Source organism: Saccopteryx bilineata, chromosome 1 (assembly GCF_036850765.1).
Source record: "Saccopteryx bilineata isolate mSacBil1 chromosome 1, mSacBil1_pri_phased_curated, whole genome shotgun sequence".
NCBI classification, from domain to species: Eukaryota; Metazoa; Chordata; class Mammalia; order Chiroptera; family Emballonuridae; genus Saccopteryx; species Saccopteryx bilineata.
This window is the reverse complement of record NC_089490.1, coordinates 42346906-42368942: the sequence shown is the minus strand read 5'-3', so window position 1 is coordinate 42368942 and position 22037 is coordinate 42346906. Positions and strand designations below refer to the sequence as shown.

Sequence of the window (22037 nt, the reverse complement as noted above, 5' to 3'; positions counted from 1 at the left end):
GAGAGAGAGAGAAAGGGAAGAGAGAGAGAGAAAGAAAGAGAGAGAGAGAAAGAGAGAGAGAGGAATATTAATCTGTTCCTGTATGTGTCCTACCAGGGATCAAACTGCAATTTCTAGGATCAGGCTGACACTCTTATCAACTGAGCTATCTGGCCAAGGCAGGTGGAATACATTTCTATTAAAAGTGTACTAAATTTTTTATTCTATTTTTCATTTTAAGTTCTCTTTTATATTTTTTATTTCTTTACCCATCTATTCTGGCTTCTGAGTGATTTTTTCCAGCCCTGACTTCCGAATTGAATAATATTTTGTTCAGTTGTGTTGAATTAGATATTTACTTTATGCATTAACTTCAATAATAATATTTTCCACTTATAGGACTTCCATTCAGGCCCTGGCTGGTAGGCTTAGTGGTAGAGCATTGGCTTGGTGTGTGAGAGTACCAGGTTCAATTCCCAGTCAAAGCACATATAAGAAGTAACCATCTGCTTCTTCTACCCTCCTCTTTCCCTTTTTCTCTCTTTCTCTCTCTCTTCTTCCACAGCCATGGCTCGAATGGTTCAAGCGAGTTGGCTCTGGGTGCTGAAGATGGCTCTATGGCCTACCTCAGGCACTAAAATGGCTCAGTTGCTGAGCAACAAAGTAGTAGCCCCAAGAGGGGCTTCATGGGTGTACCCCAGTCTATGCACATGTGGGAGTCAGTCTCACTATCTCCTTGCCTCTCACTTAATAATAATAATAGTAATAATAATAATAAAGTTCTAGTCAATCTCTTTCATGTTCTCCCATTCCTTAACTATGCTTTCTCTTATTTCTGAAACTATTTAAAACAAATTTTATGGTTCATTTCATACTTTTTAAAAATTATTTTTACTTGTTGCATTTCTAGTTCTTCTGGTTTTGGCATTTGAAGATTCTCCCTCATGATATCTGTAGTCATTGTGAACTTATATTCAATAGGATGTATTTATCTCTTGGAGACCCCAAGTGGCTGGTTTGTGAAAGAGTTGCTAGCGACCAGTTTTGTGTGCCTTTTCCTGAGAGTGGGCAGTGACTCAGGCAGTTCAATAACATTGGAGCATTTTTATGCTAATTTTCATATTAATTCCTTCTCTTTACAGCTCAGACTAGGAGTTTACATTTCTGAAAGGTGATTTTTTTTTTTGCTTCCTACAAAAGTCTTATATAAACTGTAAATTTCTTAGATATATTCTAGACTTGCAGGGTTTTTCTAGTCCATGATGCCAGAGCAGCCAAGAGAGTGCTGGACCGCTGCAGAGAGATTGAATGGACAGCATTACTGCTTTTGTCTGCGGGGTCTTGTCAGCATCCCAGAGGCTTTAGAATCTCAACCTCCACTGCCTAGGACTCACATGTAGCCTGAAATTTTCACAGGCTGCTGATCCACTGCTTTCCCCTATAGCTCTGACTTTGCTTTCTTTTCTCTTCATTTGCTCTTCATTTCTTTTCTCTTCCCTGTTTTTCCTTCAAGCTTAGATGTAATATCACATTTGAAAATATATTCTTGCTATGGTTTATGCAAAAGTCAGTATGGTCTGTGAAGTGAAGTGTCAGTTTGATCCAGCCAACTGTTCCACTACTGATGTAGGTTCTCCATCTTGACCTGACCAAACTAATCACATTTTCCTGCCTTTGCTCCTGTTCTATAACTTTAAATGTTCTCCCCAGATCCTTTTAAGTTATTTTTTGTTTCTCCTTCTCGAATTCTTTTTAAATAACTGAAAAATCACAATATGATCTCTACTTACAAACTTCATAGAAGTAAATATTGCTTTCTTATATGTATATTTCAATTTTTAAAAACTTATTCATTGATTTTAGAGAGCAAGGATTGGAAAGAGAAAGAAAGAGAAAGAGAAAGAGAGAGACATCAATTTTTTGTTCTACTTTTTTATGCATCCATTGGCTGATTCTTGTATGTGCTCTAATCGAGAATTGAACTTTTAATCCTGGTATATTGGGATGACACTCTAAACAACTGAGCTGCCCAGCCAGCACTTATATCCTATAATTATAATGTTTGTGTTCTTATCTTATCCATTCTACTAGATCTTAAACTCCTAAAGGTCCTGTAGTTTCTTATTTATCTTTGTTTCTCCTGTAATTTCTAGCATATTTTATGACACAAAATAATATCTTCTCAAAGTGCTTGCTAAATTAAACTAAAATTACAGATGAATTTTTTTTCCTTCTATAATTATTATCTTCGAAAGTTGAGAAGTTAAAGCACAGTAGTCCATGATTATTCAAAACAAAGTTACATGTAATAATTGGAGAACTTTTACATTTCCTGACAAAATTGCATTTTAAAAGATGCCCTATTAATATAAGTAGGCAAATGATTCAGAACTTTTAAACACCTACAGTTATAGTTATATAATTGCTACCTTTAAAAATAATAACAATTACAACAATGACATAGTATTTATCAAGAGCTTATTATATGGTAAGCATAGGACTAAGTGCTTTACATGAGTCACCTCATTTGAGTTTAAAACACCCATTGGAGGTATCATAATTACCCCCATTTTGCAGATGAAGAAGTGGAGACTTAGTGCGGTGAACTGAATTCTCCAGAATTGTACAGCTCCTAAATTACACCAAGATTTGAGCTCAAGTGTTTTGATTCCAGAATCATTGCTTTAAATCACCACCTGCCTAAATCAGGTTCAATATAGTGCTTTTGTTAGAAACTATCAAGATGCTTTAATATGGAAAAATAATTTTCAACCACATTTGTTTAAAAAAAAACCATCAATCTTTTCCATATGAAGTAAGAAAATGAGAAGCAAGAGACTTAAAGCAACTTGCCAGACTGCCCAGGTATTGCCAGTTATTTGAGTAGTGGTCATTATTTTGGAACACAATGTGTATATGTTCTGAAAGCCATTTATAATTATCTATATAAAAATATTTGTAGGTACTTTTCTTTAAGTAGACAGAAAAAATAACCCAGGATACATAAAGGATTCTACTTCCCTTGGATTATATTTTATAATTCTCTTAATTTAGTCACTGAAATAGCTCAGAAAGGTTTAATAATTTAACTATTTTCTTTAAAATTATCATTGTCAGTGATTGTATCTGCTCACATTGCAATACCCAGTGAGCATTTCTGCTCCAGAGGACAAGTCTTAAAAGCTTCTGTGTCATTCACATTTAATACTGTTGACAAGATCACCAGTGAAAGAAAAAATTGACATCTAAAAATCATTGCTTTTTACAGGTCTGGATTAAGCCTTCTTGGTCTTTATATAGAGAGCTACAGTGAGGATCGTGGTTTATAGAGTAGGTCTGTTTCTGGTTACCATGACCTGCATTGTGTGAATCCTAAAAAAGGTTTATCGTAGTCACTCTGTGTAAATGACACAGTTTGAACAGCATATATTTATATATTATTTTCAGCATCAACTCCTACAGTCCATCTGTAAGGTACATTAAAGGCTCTCAAAGCTGCTGGTAGCTTTAATTAAAAGATAATTATACAATAAACTTCTTTTCAGAAAGCATTAATCTGGAGCAAACATCTTTTGCTCCAGTCCAAAACTCTGTCATTTTCTAAGACCAAAGTCATTCACTAGTTGATGATATTAAATTATTTACAGATCTATCTGGTGTTTTCAGGAAGATATCACTCTGTATGTAAAAACAGAAGTATGTCCTTTGAACTGATATATACATGGTTCTTAATTTTCCCTATATTTAATATACAGAGCTATTTTAATCTCAGAGCTGTTCTAGACTAAGAGTTCAAGTTTGAGAGACAATTCTTGTCTAGAGACAACACTATAGGGAATATTTAGTCTATAATTCTCCTACATAAATTATATGCATATTGTACAAAGTCTAGCATGAATAGCATTTGGCCATAACACATTGGGTATCCTAATTTTATTTTTGCCACAGGAATTCCTGAAGTGAGGATTGCAAGAAAATTGATGGGAAAAAAAATCAGAGTCTGATATACTGTACTTATTCCCTGGAAAGTCCAAAATTTTCCAAAATAAGAATTAGAGCATATAAATTTACCTACCCAGTAAAATCTAGAAATAGCTTTAATTTCAGAGTTTTGAGTTAGAATTAGTCTAAAGTACAATTCCTGAGCAAAGGACAAAAGTAGGTGGAATTCCTTTTTCTAACATCAAACAAATCTAGAATTTCTCATTAATATTCTGAGTCGGGATAGAATTGGAGCATTCTTCATGAGTTCAAAGCAGTAGAGTGGTCACAGACTAGGACCCAGGGACCTTCTCAATGCAAAGCAGAACATTGAGTAACCCAATATTTCTCTAAGATTTTTTCAATTCTATTCCCAGTACTTGAGTTTACCAGGGGATATTGCATCAGTCAGAATGAGATAGGCTATGCTATAAGAAGCAACTCCCAAATCTCAGTGCCTAAAGATAATGCAGACTCATTTCTCACTCACAGAACATACTCCACCCAGGTCTTCAAGGAGGCTCAGTTTGTCATAGTCATTCAGGACTTTGGGACAGTGAAGAATAAAAGATTTTTCACTGGCAATAAGATTCTCAGGCCTGAAACCACAAAGATCAATCAATGAGCACACATGGACACCTAGTCAATATGAAAACCCACCTTCATGTGGTGAAGAATCACAATCCTGCTATGTGCCCAGGAGAGGAAAGTGAAATATCAACTAATTAGAATTGTATGTCTTGGCCCTGGCCGGTTGGCTCAGCGGTAGAGCGTCGGCCTGGCGTGCGGGGGACCCGGGTTCAATTCCCGGCCAGGGCACACAGGAGAAGCACCCATTTGCTTCTCCACCCCCCACCTTCCTTCCTCTCTGTCTTTCTCTTCCCCTCCCGCAGCCGAGGCTCCACTGGAGCAAAGATGGCCCGGGCGCTGGGGATGGCTCCTTGGCCTCTGCCCCCGGCGCTAGAGTGGCTCTGGTCGTGGCAGAGCGACACCCCGGAGGGGCAGAGCATCGCCCCCTGGTGGGCAGAGCCTCGCCCCTGGTGGGCGTGCCGGGTGGATCCCGGTCGGGCGCATGCGGGAGTCTGTCTGACTGTCTCTCCCCGTTTCCAGCTTCAGAAAAATACAAAAAAAAAAAAAAAAAAAAAGAATTGTATGTCTTGTACAGAGCTGCCTAGTGCTCATTTAACTTCTTTGCATTCGTCCACCAAAACTTCCACCCTACATAATATCTGCCACATGCTTCTTAGATTTTAATGTGCATTTAAATCACAAAAGGAACTTCCCAAGATGAAGATTCTGACTTGGTAGGTCTGAGACAGGTTCTGAGTTTTTATGTTTCTAACAAGGCCCAGGTGCTGCTGACACTATGTTCTTCAGAAAAGATTTTGGTTCTGCAAAATGCATTTCTGCACTTGCATCCAAGTAGCTCAACTTCGCTGGAGAAAAATCACAGCTAAACTGACTAGCTGTACTCTTTGGTTCTTTATTTAAGTCTCAGATCCATATCATCTTTGGCAACCTCCAAACCCACCTGCTGCAAGGTATTTCTCATTGTCTTTCCTTCCTCGTTTCAGAAAATGACATCACCATCAGCCAGCTGCGCTCCCTCAACCTTAAAAAGGGATGTCACCAACACGCATTTGGGTTACCGTGGCAGACTTCACAGGTTCCAGTCCTGCCATGCTACTGTCTATTCTCCATAAAGCAGCCATAAGGCCTTCTTTAATTATACTGTTCACAAAAATTAGGGGTCAGGGAATGTGCAGATACTCCAGTACTTTCAGCTTTTTATATAGTGCATTTTCACCAATAAAATAGGAGTTGGTTTTACATCTCATTTGCATAATCAAGCAACTTTCTTTGGTTTGTCATTTGCTTTTCTGATGTTCTTGTTTAATAAAAAAAATCAAATGCTTTTTTTTATCACTTCATATTCATTTTGAAATATCCCCTAATTTTTGTGAGTAGTATAGATTGAATCACGTCAATACTCCCCTATCTATTGCTTCCCTTTGCCTTAAGAACAAAATCCAAACTTCTAGCAAAGGCTTTTAAGGCACAGAATAAGTTTTCCCTAGTGACTTTTCCAAATTCATCTCAATACAATCTCTTTTTTGCTCACTACTGTGGCCCCTGCATCATCCTTCTCTCCCTTAAAGACCTCAATTTATTCCACATCCTATTCTCCTCAACGGGAATAAACTCTCATGCCTTGAGACACTCATTCTCTCCACTTTTTGTCTAGATTCAGCTCCTCTTTCATGTCACAATTGTAAAGGTCACTTCCTCATAGAGACTTCACTGACTTCTTTATCTAAAGCAGTCCCCAAACAGTATTCCCTATGTGGGCACTTTGTTAATTTCCTTCAATATATACATTACAATTTATAATCGTTTTATTGCTTTTCATGTCTACTTTATTTTAGATTTGTTGTGTGTTGTGTGTCACATTCAAATGACATCCCGAGATCCTCGAACTGTGTTGCACAGAGTTAAAGCCCAATGGATATTTGCATAATAAATTAATGGATAGATGAATGATTAAACAGTATTATACATTTCTGCTTATAATACTTTTCTTTGGCATTTGCCAAAATATAATCCTTTGTACAAATGTATTCTATTAAATCATCCTATAAAAAAGCTCCAAGTCAGTGTATTTTAATGTCTAAAACTAATTCTAATATGTATTTAGTCACACTAAATACATATCTGATGAAGCTTAAAAATTTTCTGGACTTGTATTACAATCAGTATTATGTTGTAAAGTATTTTTTTTTTGAAAAGGAAAAATATGTATTACTGTGAGAAGTATTTCTTTATATCTCTATATAATAGCTTGCCTTAAAACTCCCTAGGAAACACTATTATATGTATCTAAAGATTTTTCCTTTTTATAATACCTTGAAACTTTTTGGTTTAGTAGAGTACAGTAGTTTATATATGGCCAATGCTTTTGCCAAGACAATTAGAAAACTATATATAAATTACAAAAAAAATCATTCTCTGTAGAGCATCAGAGAGCTATGAAGAGATAAACTAATTTCTAGAAAAAGGATAACTTTTCTGAGGTAAACCAACAATTTTAGCCAGTTTCTTTTTTCCCCCCGGGGAATGTTGGCTAAATCTGGGCAGGAACTGAGGTGAAGATGTGTCTCAGGCAGAAAAGCCTTCTAGGGCAGAAAGAAAAACTGATGTTTTTGGTTGCCTGGGGCTGGAGGAAAATACATTAGAAATTTAAGGGTCCATAAATATCTTGTTGGGACTTTTCTTCATGAGACAAATTTGTTGAATTTTTTGAACTGTGTAGGCAGCCAAAGAGTTGGAACTTCTAAAATGTAGAATGCAATTTGCTCTGTCTTTGCACACAGGCATTTGAAAATAAATGCCTAGTGAGAAAGGAGTCTAGCTTTAAGCAACCAACTAGTCTTCTGAAGGTACTGGATATATTGGAAGTTACCTGGGCAGACAGCTAGGGCACTGAGGTGAGACCTTTAGAAGGGCAGAGCTGAATCTTCTACAATTTTTCAGGGTTGATGGGATGGACAAATGTAGGCTTTCCATAAAAAAAAAAACATAACAAAAAAGGAGGTTTAAGCAAATGCAGTGTTACTAAAACTGTAAGAAGTCTTGGCCCAGACAAATTCTTGACTGCACTGAACTATCAGCTCCTCACTGTCTTTGCACAACCAGGGAAAGGAGGAATGCTTTTTAGTGGACGTGAACACTGTCTGAAGACTCAACATTTTTTTTTACACAATGTCTGACAATAAAAAAATTACTAGGTATGCCAAATAATGTTCAACAAACCAAACAAAAGCTAGTTCACATACACTCTAGACATTAGTTTTAGCTGATAAGGTATTTAAAATGATTATATTGATAGTTAAAATGTTTTTTTTAAAAAAAAAAGAAGGTAAAAAGACAAAATGGACTTTTTCTATTTTTTTTTTTTGATGGAGGATTTAAAAAGAGTTGACATCTTAAAAGAAAAAATCCTTAAAGGATGAATATTCTAGACCAAGCATTAGTGACCAATAACTCGTGGGCCAAATCCAACCATTGCCCGTTTTTGCATAGTTTTATTGGCACACAGCCTTGGTCATCACAGTCTATATCTGCTTTCTCTGCTGCAATCGCAGAGTTACGTAGTTATGACAGAAACCATATGGTGTGTAAAATCTAAACCATTTATCTTGTCCTTGACATATACAGTAAACTTTGACATATAAATTGTTTAGAATATCAAGATTTAAATAATGCCTTCCTTGCAAATACATATATTTTCCATTCCTTCAGTTTTTTCCATATCTGTCCTTACATCAGGGCAGATAGCTCTCAATGAATGTGAGATAATATCATTTGCTGAACAACCAATAAACTCATAGTTTTATTTAGGATCACATGTTAAAAACTTTAGAATTGAGATGTTGAGCTCTACAACCCCCAAATTGTAACTTATGATCCTGAATAAAATTACAAGGATTCTATTTTTTTTTTTTTTTTTTTGTATTTTTCTGAAGCTGGAAACGGGGAGAGACAGACAGACTCCCACTGCACCCGACTGGGATCCACCCAGCACGCCCACCAGGGGGCGACGCTCTGCCCACCAGGGGGCGATGCTCTGCCCCTCTGGGGTGTCGCTCTGTTGCGACCAGAGCCACTCTAGCGCCTGGGGCAGAGGCCAAGGAGCCATCCCCAGTGCCCGGGCCATCTTTGCTCCAGTGGAGCCTCGGCTGCAGGAGGGGAAGAGAGAGACAGAGAGGAAGGAGAGGGGGAGGGATGGAGAAGCAGATGGACGCTTCTCCTGTGTGCCCTGGCTGGGAATTGAATCCGGGACTTCTGCACGCCAGGCTGACGCTCTACCACTGAGCCAACCGGCCAGGGCCTAAGGATTCTATCTTAAATGAATTAATGCTCTTCAATTTTTCTTTGGCATCGATGGGTTTTGTGATGATTACTTTGGGAGTGAATATTCTGACAAATTGTAATATTTGGCAAAACAAATAAAAAAGCAGGCCCTGGCTGGCTAGCTCAGGTGGTTGAGAGTGTCGTCCTGAGAAACCAAGGCTGCAGGTGTGATCTCGCGTCAGGGCACCGACAGGAAGTGACCGATGCACGTACAACTGAGTGGAACAACAAATGCTTCCTTTCAGCCTCCCCTTTCTCTCCCTTTCTTTTTTATTTACTTTTATTTTTTTATTTAAAAAAAATTTTTTTTTACAGGGACAGAGAGAGAGTCAGAGAGAGGGATAGATAGGGACAGACAGACAGGAACGGAGAGAGATGAGAAGCATCAATCATCAGTTTTTCCTTGCAACACCTTCGTTGTTCATTGATTGCTTTCTCATATGTGCCTTGACCGTAGGCCTTCAGCAGACCGAGTAACCCCTTGCTTGAGCCAGAGACCTTGGGTCCAAGCTGGTGAGCTTTTTGCTCAAGCCAGATGAACCCACGTTCAAGCTAGCGACATCGGGGTCTTGAACCTGGATCCTCTGCATCCCAGTCTGACGCTTTATCCACTGCGCCACCGCCTGGTCAGGCTCTCCCTTCCTTTTTATGCCTCTCTAAAAATCAGTAAAAAATTAAGCCTTGGCTGGAGAGCTCAGTTGGTTGGAGCATGATCCTGAAGAATGGATGTTGCCAGTTGGATTGCCCAGTCAGGGCACATAAAGGAGCATCACGATGTTTCTGCCTGTCTCTCAAAATTTAATTGATAAATAAATAGGCAGTCAAGTGCTACATCTTGTGTACTTAGAACAGAGTTCCCACCTTACTGCATGAGAGGGTCTTGTAATTGGAAATATTTGTGTATGGATGACAAACACATGGTATGATTAACAATAATAATAGCTCAGATCTATTGAATGTGTACTATGGTAACAACTGGTATGAGCTGGCAACAACCCCATTTAATTGACCTTGAATAACCTCCCCATTAATACGTTTTAAGAATACAAATGTGATTATGATGTCCAGCCAGGATTAAGAAACGATTGACCCAGTTTCTTCTCCGAGGTTTACCCCTCACTTGCTGTGTTCCAGCTATACTGAACTACAGAAACCTTGCAGAACAAGTAACTCCTGTCTCTCAGACTCACTTAGCTCAGTTTAATTGATGGATATTTCAAAGTATAATCTTTTGCTGCTGGATCACAGTACTGAGTTCTTTATCTTTTTTGTTTGTTTGTTTGTTTTGTTTTGTTTTGTTTTTGTATTTTTCTGAAGCTGGAAATGGGGAGAGACAGTCAGACTCCCACATGCGCCCAACCGGGACGCCCACCAGGGGGCGACGCTCTGCCCACCAGGGGGCGACGCTCTGCCCACCAGGGGGCGATGCTCTGCCCCTCTGGGGCGTCACTCTGTTGCGACCAGAGCCACTCTAGCGCCTGGGGCAGAGGCCAAGGAGCCATCCCCAGCGCCTGGGCCAATTTTGCTCCAATGGAACCTTGGCTGTGGGAGGGGAAGAGAGAGACAGAGAGGAAGGAGAGGGGGAGGGGTGGAGAAGCAGATGGGTGCTTCTCCTGTGTGCCCTGGCCAGGAATCGAACCCGGGACTTCTGCACGCCAGGTCGACGCTCCACCACTGAGCCAACCGGCCAGGGCTGAGTTCTTTATCTTTTAATTGCTCATTAAAAAAGAATGACCTGCATACTTTTTGGCTCAATACATATTTGTTGTAAATAAAAATATGGTGGCTATTGTTTTCTTTCTTCTCGATAAGCTGCAGTAATAAAGTTTATTATCCTCTTTTAAGCAATGTGCTAGGCATTTTTGCAATTAGGTGGTGGCCAAAAGTGTGTGTGATATGTAAAGAGTTTTGTTGCAATGCAGCAAAATTCACCTGAAAGGTAGAAGAAATGAGAAAAATAAATAAAGCAAACCTACTCTCTGTCTCTCTCTTCTTCTTACCTCTTGTCTCCCAGCCCCACCCCTAGCTATCAACTGCTATCTTTATCTTTCCTAATAAGCCACCATAAAAGTAGAGGAAACAGGAAAAACAGGGACCTTAAAGCAGGGTCTGACATTCCTTCTCAGGGAGACAACTTTCAGTGTTTACATAGATTATTGCTCCAGTTTCTATCTTAAAAACGTTAAACAAAAGTCTGAAAAAAGAAACAGAGGCTTTAATAAACAACAACTTAAAAGAGGATATTTATACCCAACTATTCATATTTTCATATGAAGGAACATCTATTTGAGTCATATCTTTGATTTTTCTCAAGTTTTCCATTACTCACTCCACTCCATGGAAGGAGGAATGACTTTTCTATCTGATGAATTAAAAAAAAAAAACATTAGTACACCTGGTTCAACTTCATTTGCTTTCAAGGGCTGTCTACTGTATGGCCAGTAGCCGCGTCCACCAAAACAGCTGCCTGGCTATAAAGCCAGGAGCCACGGCCAGGGCCACCATCACAGGAGCCTGGCCCATGCAGGTTCGCATTGGATTCGGACAGTCGGTAAAGAAACAGCGGAGCCAAAAACTGGTGGGCCATAGTCTTTAATCTAGCTTGCACCCAGTGGGCAAGTAAAAATACACACTGGGCTCCAAAACCCAGTCACATTCAGTGCTCACAAAGCTACTGATTTATTCGAGTTTCCTAGAATCAAAGGTTTCTAGCTCAACAGCCTTATTCTCCTCAGTTCCCCATTTCCTTCCTTATCCCAGATACAAACTCTGTACAAACTGGTATCTCACTCAGTACTCCGCCATCTTGGCTGCTTTTCCTGGCCTTCTCCACGTGGCATCCTCCCGCTGCTAGCTCTATTCTCTCTGCTCTCTCATGCTAACCTCAGGAACCAAGAGAGCAAACTCCCGCTCCGTTCCCATTTTATAGTGTAGAAATCCAAACCCTTAATCCAATATACATAATGGGGAAGTCTCTAATACAAAATCACTTCTATGAGGCATGATAGGATTGTACCACCTCACACCAAAAAGGGTGGGACAGGCTTAATCCCAAAACCAAGCCTCAGGCTACAACAATTCTCAACACACATTAATATCACCTGGGCAACGGCCTCTTTAACAAAGTGAGCATAATACATTTTATCTGCCCAACACTGGCCCATTCAGGTTTGCATTTGATTCGGATAGACAGTAATGAAACAACAGAGCCAAGAATTGGTGGGCCATTAGCTTTAATCCTAGCTCGCACTCGGAGGGCAAGAAATACACAGTGAAAAAACACTTCCCTTTCCATTCAGGGCTCCCAAAGCCATGGACTCATCCGAGATTCCTAGAATCAACGGTTTCTACCTCACCAGCCTTATTAACCTCTGTTCCCCATCTCCTTCTCTCTGCACAAACTGGCTTCTCCTTCAGCACTCGCCATCTTGGCTGCTTCTCTGCTGCAATGCTAATTTCAGGAACAGAGCAAGAGAGAACCTCTGGTCTGTCTCCCTTTTATAGTGTAGAAATTAAAACCTTTAAGCCAGTATGCAAATAAGGAAGTCTCTGATACAAAGTCACTTATCTGAGGCACAAATGGGATTCCTCATGAGAGTGCACCACCCCACATCATGCAACAGTCAAGGGTGTGGGGAAAAGTTTAATTTTGAGAAGATCTTAGTATTAAAAGGGTGGGAAAGTCTTAGTCTTAAAACTAAGACTTAGGCTATAAGGACCTTGCCTGCTTACAGCCTGTCCCCCACACCCAATGCAAACTATAAGCGAGCAAACATATACATCATATTTACAAACTTATTTGACAAACATCTACCTGCAAAGGACATACATTTTACCAGTTCTATGTAGTCTGTTGCTGTGTGTGTGTGTGTGTGTGTGTGTGTGTGTGTAAAAGAGAGAGAAAACAGAGAATGAGAGAGAGAGAAGAAGGAGGGAGAGAAAGAGGAGAAGAAGGAGAGGAGGAGGAAGATGAGATACAGATGCTTGAGATTGTTTAGATTTATATGAGAAACAAGATGGTTCTGTTTCCTTAATTTTAGGAAAGCCTTGCCCACTTGGCCATAAAATTCAGCGATTTTCTGCAAACAGCTCTATAAGCAACAAATATTAATCTGTCTGACTACTGTGCCTAGTTCACAACAGGTTCTTAAGTTATTCCTATCTTGTTTGGTATAAAATTTAGAAAATGTCCCAAAGTATAAAATGAAACATTAAAAACGGGCACGTTGTAAAGCCAGAAGCCATGGCTGCCATCATAGCAGCCGCCTGGCCCATGCAGGTTCACACTGGATTCGGACAGTTGGTAAAGAAACAACAGAGCCAAAAACTGATGAGCCACCATCTTTAATCCTAGCTTGCACTAGGCGGGCAAGTAAAAAACACACACTGGGCTCCAAAACCCACTCACATTCAGTGCTCACAAAGCTACTGACTTATCCGAGTTTCCTCGAATCAAAGGTTTCTAGCCACCAGACTTATTCACCTCTGTTCCCCATCTCCTTCCTTCTCTCTGCACAAACTGGCTTCTCACTCAATACTCCGCCATCTTGGCTGCTTCTCCTGGCCTCTTCCACGTGGCCTTTCTCTGCTCTCTGCTCTCTAATGCTAATCTCAGGAACCAAGAGAGAGAGCAAGCTTCCGTTCTGCCCCTATTTTATAGTGTAGAAATCCAAACCTTTAATCCAATATACAAAATAGGGAAAGTCTCTAATACAAAGTCACTTATCAGAGACATGATGGGATTGTACCACCCCACATCAAAAAGGGTGGGAAAGGCTTAGTCCCAAAACCAAGCCCCAGGCTACAAGGATTCTGCCTGCCCACAGCCTGCCCCCAACACACATTAATATCACCTGGGTGACGGCCTTCAAGTGGGCAGCGCCATCTCTAACAAAGTGAGCATAATATATTTTATCTGCCCAACACACGTGGAAAAATACAAAATTTCCAATTATTCTACTATATTTAACAGTTTATGTCTCTAGCCTCATATTTTTGTGTGTGCAATTGTTTGTGGCTTGTCTTTTGTATAAACAAAACTTGGATCATAGTGTTTAGTGTTGTATCTTACAAGGTTTCCAAACAAACTTCGTGATTATTAGCTTACCGAAATTTTTCTGAAATTTCCAAGTAACTTCATAAATTAATGTCACTCTACATTTCTAGATATGTTTGGGCTAGAAAAACTTCACGTGAGGGGTAATACTTATTAAATTCATGTGGTTAAAATTCATAAGCAGTAAGTCTGGTTTTATCACCTTCTCAGGTACCTCCAGGTGGTATCCACCTACTGATAAGAAAAGTGACAGTCATTCTTTATACAAGCTCATTCGGTATCTCTAGTATGTGTTTAGCATTGTGTTAGGCACTAGAGAAAAAAGAATAAAAAAACATGGTTTCTGTTCTCAAAGAATTCAAACAAAATGTCAATCTAACAGATAGTGATTTTATATATTAAACTGATTAATGACTTCATTCTGGCTATCTCAATTATTTTATAATTAAGAGAGTTCATAGAACTAATGTTTACTAATGTTAAAATATCATTTTAGGCCCTGGCAGGTTGGCTCAGTGGTAGAGCGTCGGCCTGGCATACAGGAGTCCCAGGTTCGATTCCCAGCCAGGGCACATAGGAGAAGGGCCCATCTGCTTCTCCACCCCTCCCCCTCTCCTTCCTCTCTGTCTCTCTCTTCCCCTCCTGCAGCCAAGGCTCCATTGGAGCAAAGTTGGCCCGGGCGCTGAGGATGGCCCTGTGGCCTCTGCCTCAGGTGCTGGAATGGCTCTGGTTGCAACGTAGCGATGCCCTAAATGGGCAGAGCATTGCCCCCTGGTGGGCATGCCAGGTGGATCCTGGTCGAGTGCATGCAGGAGTCTGTTTGACTGCCTCCCCGTTTCCAACTTCAGAAAAATACAAAAAGAAAAAAAAATCATTTCAAACTATTGTTATATGTTAATAAAAATTATATAAAGTATTTTAATCTAGGGATGTATGTACATATATTATATATGTGAAAGAGTTGGAAAACACAGATCTATTCTAAATAATTCTCTGAAGTAGGTGACAACTAACATTTAATGAGCTTTATGAATATAGAGATGCAAGAAATGAAATCCTTCAAGGAAAATAGAACAATTAGATTGTGGAATGATGAACTCTACTGGAGAGAAGATGCAGTCTTCAAAGTAACTTAAGGAATAGTGGGAATCAGAATAACTCTATATCATAAGCACTATCTAGTTTTGCTACTCAGAGAAAGCCTGGGAACCAAACAGGAGTAAGGGCTTAAAGAGAAGTTGATTTCATTTTCATCTCCAACTGATTCTTTTAGACTATACATAATGAAGTTGATGTACCAGGTAAGCATTCTTTAAGGCAGGGATCCCCAAACTACGGCCCGTGGGCCACATGCGGCCCCTTGAGGCCATTTATCCGGCCCCCGCTGCACTTCCGGAAGGGGCACCTCTTTCATTGGTGGTCAGTGAGAAGAGCACATTGACCATCTCATTAGCCAAAAGCAGGCCCATAGTTCCCATTGAAATACTGGTCAGTTTGTTGATTTAAATTTACTTGTTCTTTATTTTAAATATTATATTTGTTCCCATTTTGTTTTTTTACTTTAAAATAAGATATGTGCAGTGTGCATAGGGATTTGTTCATAGTTTTTTTTATAGTCCAGCCCTCCAACGGTCTGAGGGACAGTGAACTGGCCCCCTGTGTAAAAAGTTTGGGGACCCCTGCTTTAAGGCATAAATTGGTCTTATACTTCTCTGGTCGTATATAGAAGAAAAAAATGACCTCTAGGCAAGTACCAAATTTGTGTATGCATGCATGCTTATAAGTGTCTCTATTTCTCCATGTGTATTTAAATATAATTCACGTGTAAAAATACATATGACATCAATATTACCCATCTAGCCATCCATCTGTCCATCCATTCATCCGTCCACCCATCCACTCACTTACCTACCTATCAATCCATCCACATCTATCTGTATTTTTTAGAGGTACAGTTCAAATTAATAATATGTTAAATTCTAAAATGGCACTTATTGATATAACTTTTTTATACCATATGGTTTCATTTATACATAGAATCTAAAAAAAATCAATACTAATGAACAAACTAAACAAAAACAGAGTCATAGAAACAGAGACCAAAGGGATAGTACCCAGAGGGGAGGGGTGAGGTGATGGGTAAAAAGGCTAAGAGAAATATAGTCAATAATATTGTGTTAAGTTTGTATGAGAATAGATGGTTACTAGAATTAGTGTGGAGAGCACACTGTAAGGTATCAAAATGTCAAACATTATACTGTAAACCTGAAACTAATATAAATAATACAATATTGTATATCAACTACATTTAGGGAAAGAAATATAAAAAAATAAAAGCAAAAATTGTTAATTTTTTTTAATTTTATGAATTTTCTGTATTTATAGATATGAATACTTCATAGCTAAATAGCTCTTTTATAATTTGTAAACATTTCACATATAGTATCTCATCTATTTTTCCTCAAAACCTCCAGAGATGCTAAGGTACTGGTAATAATTTCATTTTGTAATTAGCAAGTAAAAACTGGAGATCATTTGACATTTTGAAAGGAAACACAACCAGAAAATCTAGGACAGATAGAGGATGTCAAATCAGAAGCTCAGGAAGTAGTATGGTCTCTAGGAAAGAGGTTAGGCTTTGGAATCACTCTGCCTGAGATGGAATGTTTATTCTTTGCCTAAGTTTACTGCTCCCCTGAGTATCTTCAGGTTTTGGTTTTTTTTTTTCTATGAAAACTGAGGCAGGGCTAACTATATTGCATGTTTCTTGTGAGGACTGGAGAATATGGAGGTGCCCAACTGAGTGTCTGGTATTTTATAGAAAATGAATATGTTGAGGCTGCTTTTTATTCTAAAATATTACGTACTTGATTAATGTATGCAAGTCAACAAGGGCATATACACATCAGCTATCAAATTATTGACTGATTTCTATGGATTCCACAATTTGAGACACTTTCTTCTATTTTACAAAATGCTTTTTGTTTCTATTATAGGATAGACTCACACTGAAAGAATGCAAATTCATTTAAATATTACTATACAGAACACTATAACTTAAAATTTTTCTGCACAAAGTGATATTCATTCTTAAAGTTGTGAAAATTGATTTATGATTTACTTAATCCATAGTCATTCTCATTCATTCAACACCATGAATAAACAAGATCTGAATGTATATTATTAATATTAAATAAACAGCCTGACCAGGTGGTGGCACAGTGGATAGTGTTGGACTGGGATGCAGAGGACCCAGGTTAGAAACCCCAAAGCCACTGGCTTGAGTGCAGGCTCATCAGACCTCAGCATGGGCTCATCAGCTTGAGTGTGAGGCCACTGGCTTGAGTGTGGGATCATAGACATGACACCATGGTTACTGGCTTAAGCCCAAAGGTTGCTGGCTTGAAGCCTAAGGTTGCTGGTTTGAACCCAAGGTCGCTGGTTTGAGAAAGGGGTCACTCACTCTGCTGTAGCCCCTTGGTCAAGGCACATATGAGAAAGCAATCAATGAACAACTAAGGTGCTGCAACGAAGAATTGATGCTTCTTATCTCTCTCCCTTCCTGCCTGTCTATCCCTATCTGTCCCTCTTTCTGTCTCTGTTACAAAAAAAAATTAAATAAAAAAGTCTAATGTCTAAAATTAGAGAAAAATAAAGTTCATTGAAAGTTAAATTTTTAAGAAAATTGTTGGTTACACTTGATTCTGAAATACACAGTCTGACTACTCACAGCTATTAATAAAATAAAATTTATATTTCATATTCTTACATTTTATATTATAAAATAAAGATATATATTATATTGTCATTTTATGTATGTGTCTATCACTCCCAGCCAAATCCTTTAAAAAAAATCTGACAACCAAATACTGGCTGATATGTTTACATACCCAATCAGTAATTGAATTGATGACTGCTTGACTACATACAATCTTATTTCTATTACTTTGATTTTGGCAGAAATAAGACTCAATGAAGCCAAATATCATTGACTATTGATAAGCACATAAACCTATACATTATAATATATATATGAATTTATGTATAATCAGTATATATTGATATATATCAATATTTACTATTTCTGTGAATATATACATATAAATATACTTGAAAATATATATGTCTACACAATAACAGAAATAAAGCTATATGTAGCCAAATAATCATTCAATTTAATTCAATTTAATTGAATAACTCAATTCAATTGCTGATTTGGTAAGTAAACATATTAGCATGTTTATCCGATTTTTTTCAATTTTATTGGAGTGACACTGGTTTACATGATTATACAGTTTTAAAAAATGCACTTTTGCCTGACCTTTGGTGGCGCAGTGGGATATCAACCTGGAAGTGCTGAGGTTGCCGGTTTGAAACCCTGGGCTTGCCTGGTCAAGGCACATATGGGAGTTGATGCTTCCTGCTTCTCCCCCCTTCTCTCTCTCTGTCTCTCCTCTCTCTCTCTCTTTCTCTGTTTCTCCCTCTCCTCTCTAAAATGAATAAATAAATAATTTAAAAAAAGACTACATCCTTTGATTCACCTTTTAAAAAAAAAAAGCACTTTTTTTCTGATAATCAATTACATTTATGTTATTGATAAGGGTTCTTATTGTATAAGGTACTTGTCCATCCATAAGCAAGAATGTTATTTTAGTTTTCTTAAAAGAATATTTGTGAGAAACAGTAAAATAATAACAAAACAAAGTAAAGCACAACTTAAGTGCTCGTAACCAAGCATCCTTCCTGCCAATGTTCAGCTTCCCTATTGTCTCTTGCTCCCATTTTGTTCTAAACGCCACAATGTTTACTCATGCAGAGTTCCTTGACTGTCAGAATGAAACGGCTACAGTCTCTGATAATGACAATGATTTGCACGTGTGAAATACCAAGCAAAATTTAATTGTGCTCAAAATATTCATACAATATACTCTGTGGGAAAAGAAAGACTATTTTTAGAAATTCTGGCTGATGTAATCCTGTGCAAGTGATTGATTTTCTCTGGTGCAATCACATTGATTTTGTTCATATCTTAATGTCAAATGCAGTGAGAAATTTGATACCCAAATGACACAGCTTTATCAATCCTTAACTACAAAATGTTAAGGAACGTAATATAAAACTGTAAGGTATTTTGAAATAAATTTTATTTACTCAGATTTGTGCCAATCATGATAGACAGTTTTACTATTAGAGATAAAACCGAATTAACAGATTTTCCTAAGGCTTTTCACCTAGTAGACAAGGAATTCTTTCACTTAAACAGCAGGAGCCATGAAAACCCATACCCTAAGAACCAAACACTTTAGCACTGACATAAAAATTAGCTTTCTATCATGCCCCTTTTTCCTTGAGGCATTTATTCAGAGATTTTTTTTTTTTGTACTGATTTGATTGTATAACAGAAGGTTAAATTCTCACACAGTGATCATTAGCAAAAATAAACAGAGCAAGTACTAAAGCTGGCTTTGCACCTACTGAATGCTGCAAGTGTCTGTACTCATTTGATATGCATCTTGCAAAGCTCGGCTGTTCCCAGAAGGCCACTCCATGAAGACTGAGAGAGCAGCGTCTGCTAGTGGTGCCTGCATGTCACAAAGAACAGAGAGAAGCTTTGTCAAGGGGATGCTGGAAGGCGTCGCATAACTGAGAGGCAGACTAAAAAGCTGGGTTGTTTGTACATTTTCTGGCTTTAAAAAGCATGCATATAAAATTATTCGTTTAATTTTTTTCTTAATGTGTATCAGTAAACGCTGAGAATTCACTGCATCAGCAACATTTTCTAGGTCTCTTCACTGGCTACTTTTATGAAGCACTTCACTAAAATTGTCTCATTAATTGCTTACTGGTCAAATTTATTTAGGGACATAGGAAAAAGCGTATCTTCCTAAGCAAACATAGCATGCTGTTTGGATGGCCAGCATCATTTGGGTTTTGCGGGGGGGGGGGGAGGTCATCCTACTTTACCTGTGGCATTCAGTGGGCACTGATTGAATGCCAAGTCGCCTGCTGGAGTCCGCTTCCACACCATGGACATCAGATAATCCTCTGGGCATATTTCATAAGGTGCTGCAATTTAAAACAGAGGAATTTGAATTCAGCGTGTTTATTTTATTTTATTTTACTTTTTTGACAGAGACAGAGGGAGAGAGTCAGAGAGAGGGACAGATAGGGACAGACAGACCGGAAGGGAGAATGTTTATTTTATTTTTTAAATATTGGCAATAGACAGTCTTCAAATGCATCTCTCTAACTGCAGAGCTCTGTCATTTTCTTTAAAGTGATTGTTCATTGAAATGTTAGAGATGTATCCATAAACAAACAAAAAAAAATACCATTATCTACAAAATCTCCACAGAAATGTATTTTTGAAAGTGCATACTATACGGGCTTTTAAAAGAAGTCATTTGGATTTGTCAAAGATTTCATTCAAGCATAAAAATTAAAAAACATTCTGATATCTATAATGTTTTGGGACGTTATATAATAAAATAATTTCCAATAAACTAAAAGCCATATCACAAGTATTAACTCTAAGTATTAAGAGTAAAATTGAAAAGGCAAAAATATATAACATTTTAATTCTTCTTACAGAGCGATAATGGCAATTATACTGCATCATATAAAAATAAACTGATTTGATCTTTTGGCCTTATTATTTTCAAAAGCTCAACTTAATTACTGAGGCAAAAGATACTTAAAGGAACTAACAACCACAGATGTACACCAGAACTATTTTAATGGAAAGTTAAAAGAATTCCTTAAAGAACAAGCTCTATCTATATTGTGTTAAACATAACACCTTTTTCCCAGATGAAAGAACACATTAGTTCTTTCTCACTGTTATGCTTTTCACACAGTAACGCCTCTTATATGTTCACGTTTGTCTTCATGACTACCCTGGGGTCTTGTTGTCTGCTCCTCTTTGTATCTTGCACCTAATGCTGTGTCTGGCTCACAGAAGTTGTTCAAAATTGAATAAATGAATATATGGTTATATAGTAAATATATTTAGTAAAGAAATAAAGACCTAAAAATAGTAAGTACCTAATATGTACAGGAGTGTGACTTCCGGAGGAAAATTTTCTTTTTTGCAGATAATATACTATTTAATCCATACTAATCATAATTCTACTGATAGTAATTCAACTTCAGAATTTATGAACTCAGTATTCATAGTAGTTATTAGCAGGAGAGAAATATAATTTGAAACATTACAATATTGCAATAATATTTTCTTTATAATTACCTAAGATAAATGGTTTAAATATGTGGCCATTTAGCACTGAAAGCGACAGCAAAAACCACATATTTCATCTCCTTCTTCTTTACAGATGAGAATACCAAGACCCAGTGAGAAGAGGCTTGTCTAAGGTGACAGAGCTGAAGGAGGTCTCAGCAGACTGGATGCCAGAATCCTGACTCCTCTGTAGGACCTCATTTTGACTTCCTGCATAATCTTTGTGCTAGCTTAAATTATTCGAGATAATCTCCCTCACACTGAGTCAATACATATATTTTCTCAAACTAGGTTCTCATTGAAACATATAGGCAAATCTTTCCAACTTATGGATTCTTTACTTGGTGGATGGTTTAGCAACTGATTCAACCATCACCAACCCCATTTATACATCTCTTCACCCCACCAAAGATCTCCTAACAGCCAAATCTAATGCATTAATCTTCGTCATTACTCGCCAGTCTTTCTTGGAAGCACTTTAATTATTGACTTCATCCTTCTCCTTGAAAATCCTTTCTTTAGGGTCTCACTAAGATTTTCTCTCTCAATTTTTCCTCCTATCATGGCCTGCGTTTCACTGAACCATTCATTTCTTATCTTTCCTTTATGTAAAATGCTTTCCTTAGATAATTTCAAACATATTACTAATAGTAAGTCAATTTTCCTTACTAATAATAGTAAGTCAATAAAAATAAATTATATATGTATGTGTGTGTGTATATTTTTTCAACATCTTAAAAAAATAATAGTAATAATCTTGAGCCATCATTAAGAGTTTTATTTACCTGGGTTCACTTAACCTTGTCTAACAACCTTACAAGGTAGAGACCCTTCACCCCATTTACCAGAAAGGAAAATAGGCACAGAGAAGTG

The 22037-nt window shown here is 37.9% G+C and overlaps 1 protein-coding gene across 3 annotated transcripts in view; it reads right to left on the bottom strand.

Annotated features, from left to right (window-relative positions):
• The window catches only part of ADGRB3 (adhesion G protein-coupled receptor B3), a 788922-nt gene that overhangs the window by 416808 nt on the left and 350077 nt on the right, over nt 1–22037 (bottom strand). For all 3 annotated transcript variants that reach the window (XM_066253172.1, XM_066253185.1, XM_066253176.1), the window contains 2 exons: nt 19892–19993; nt 19403–19509 (listed from right to left, as the gene is read on the bottom strand). In XM_066253172.1, the coding sequence (XP_066109269.1) occupies nt 19403–19509; nt 19892–19993 (209 nt within the window). The remainder of the gene's footprint in view (nt 1–19402; nt 19510–19891; nt 19994–22037) is intronic.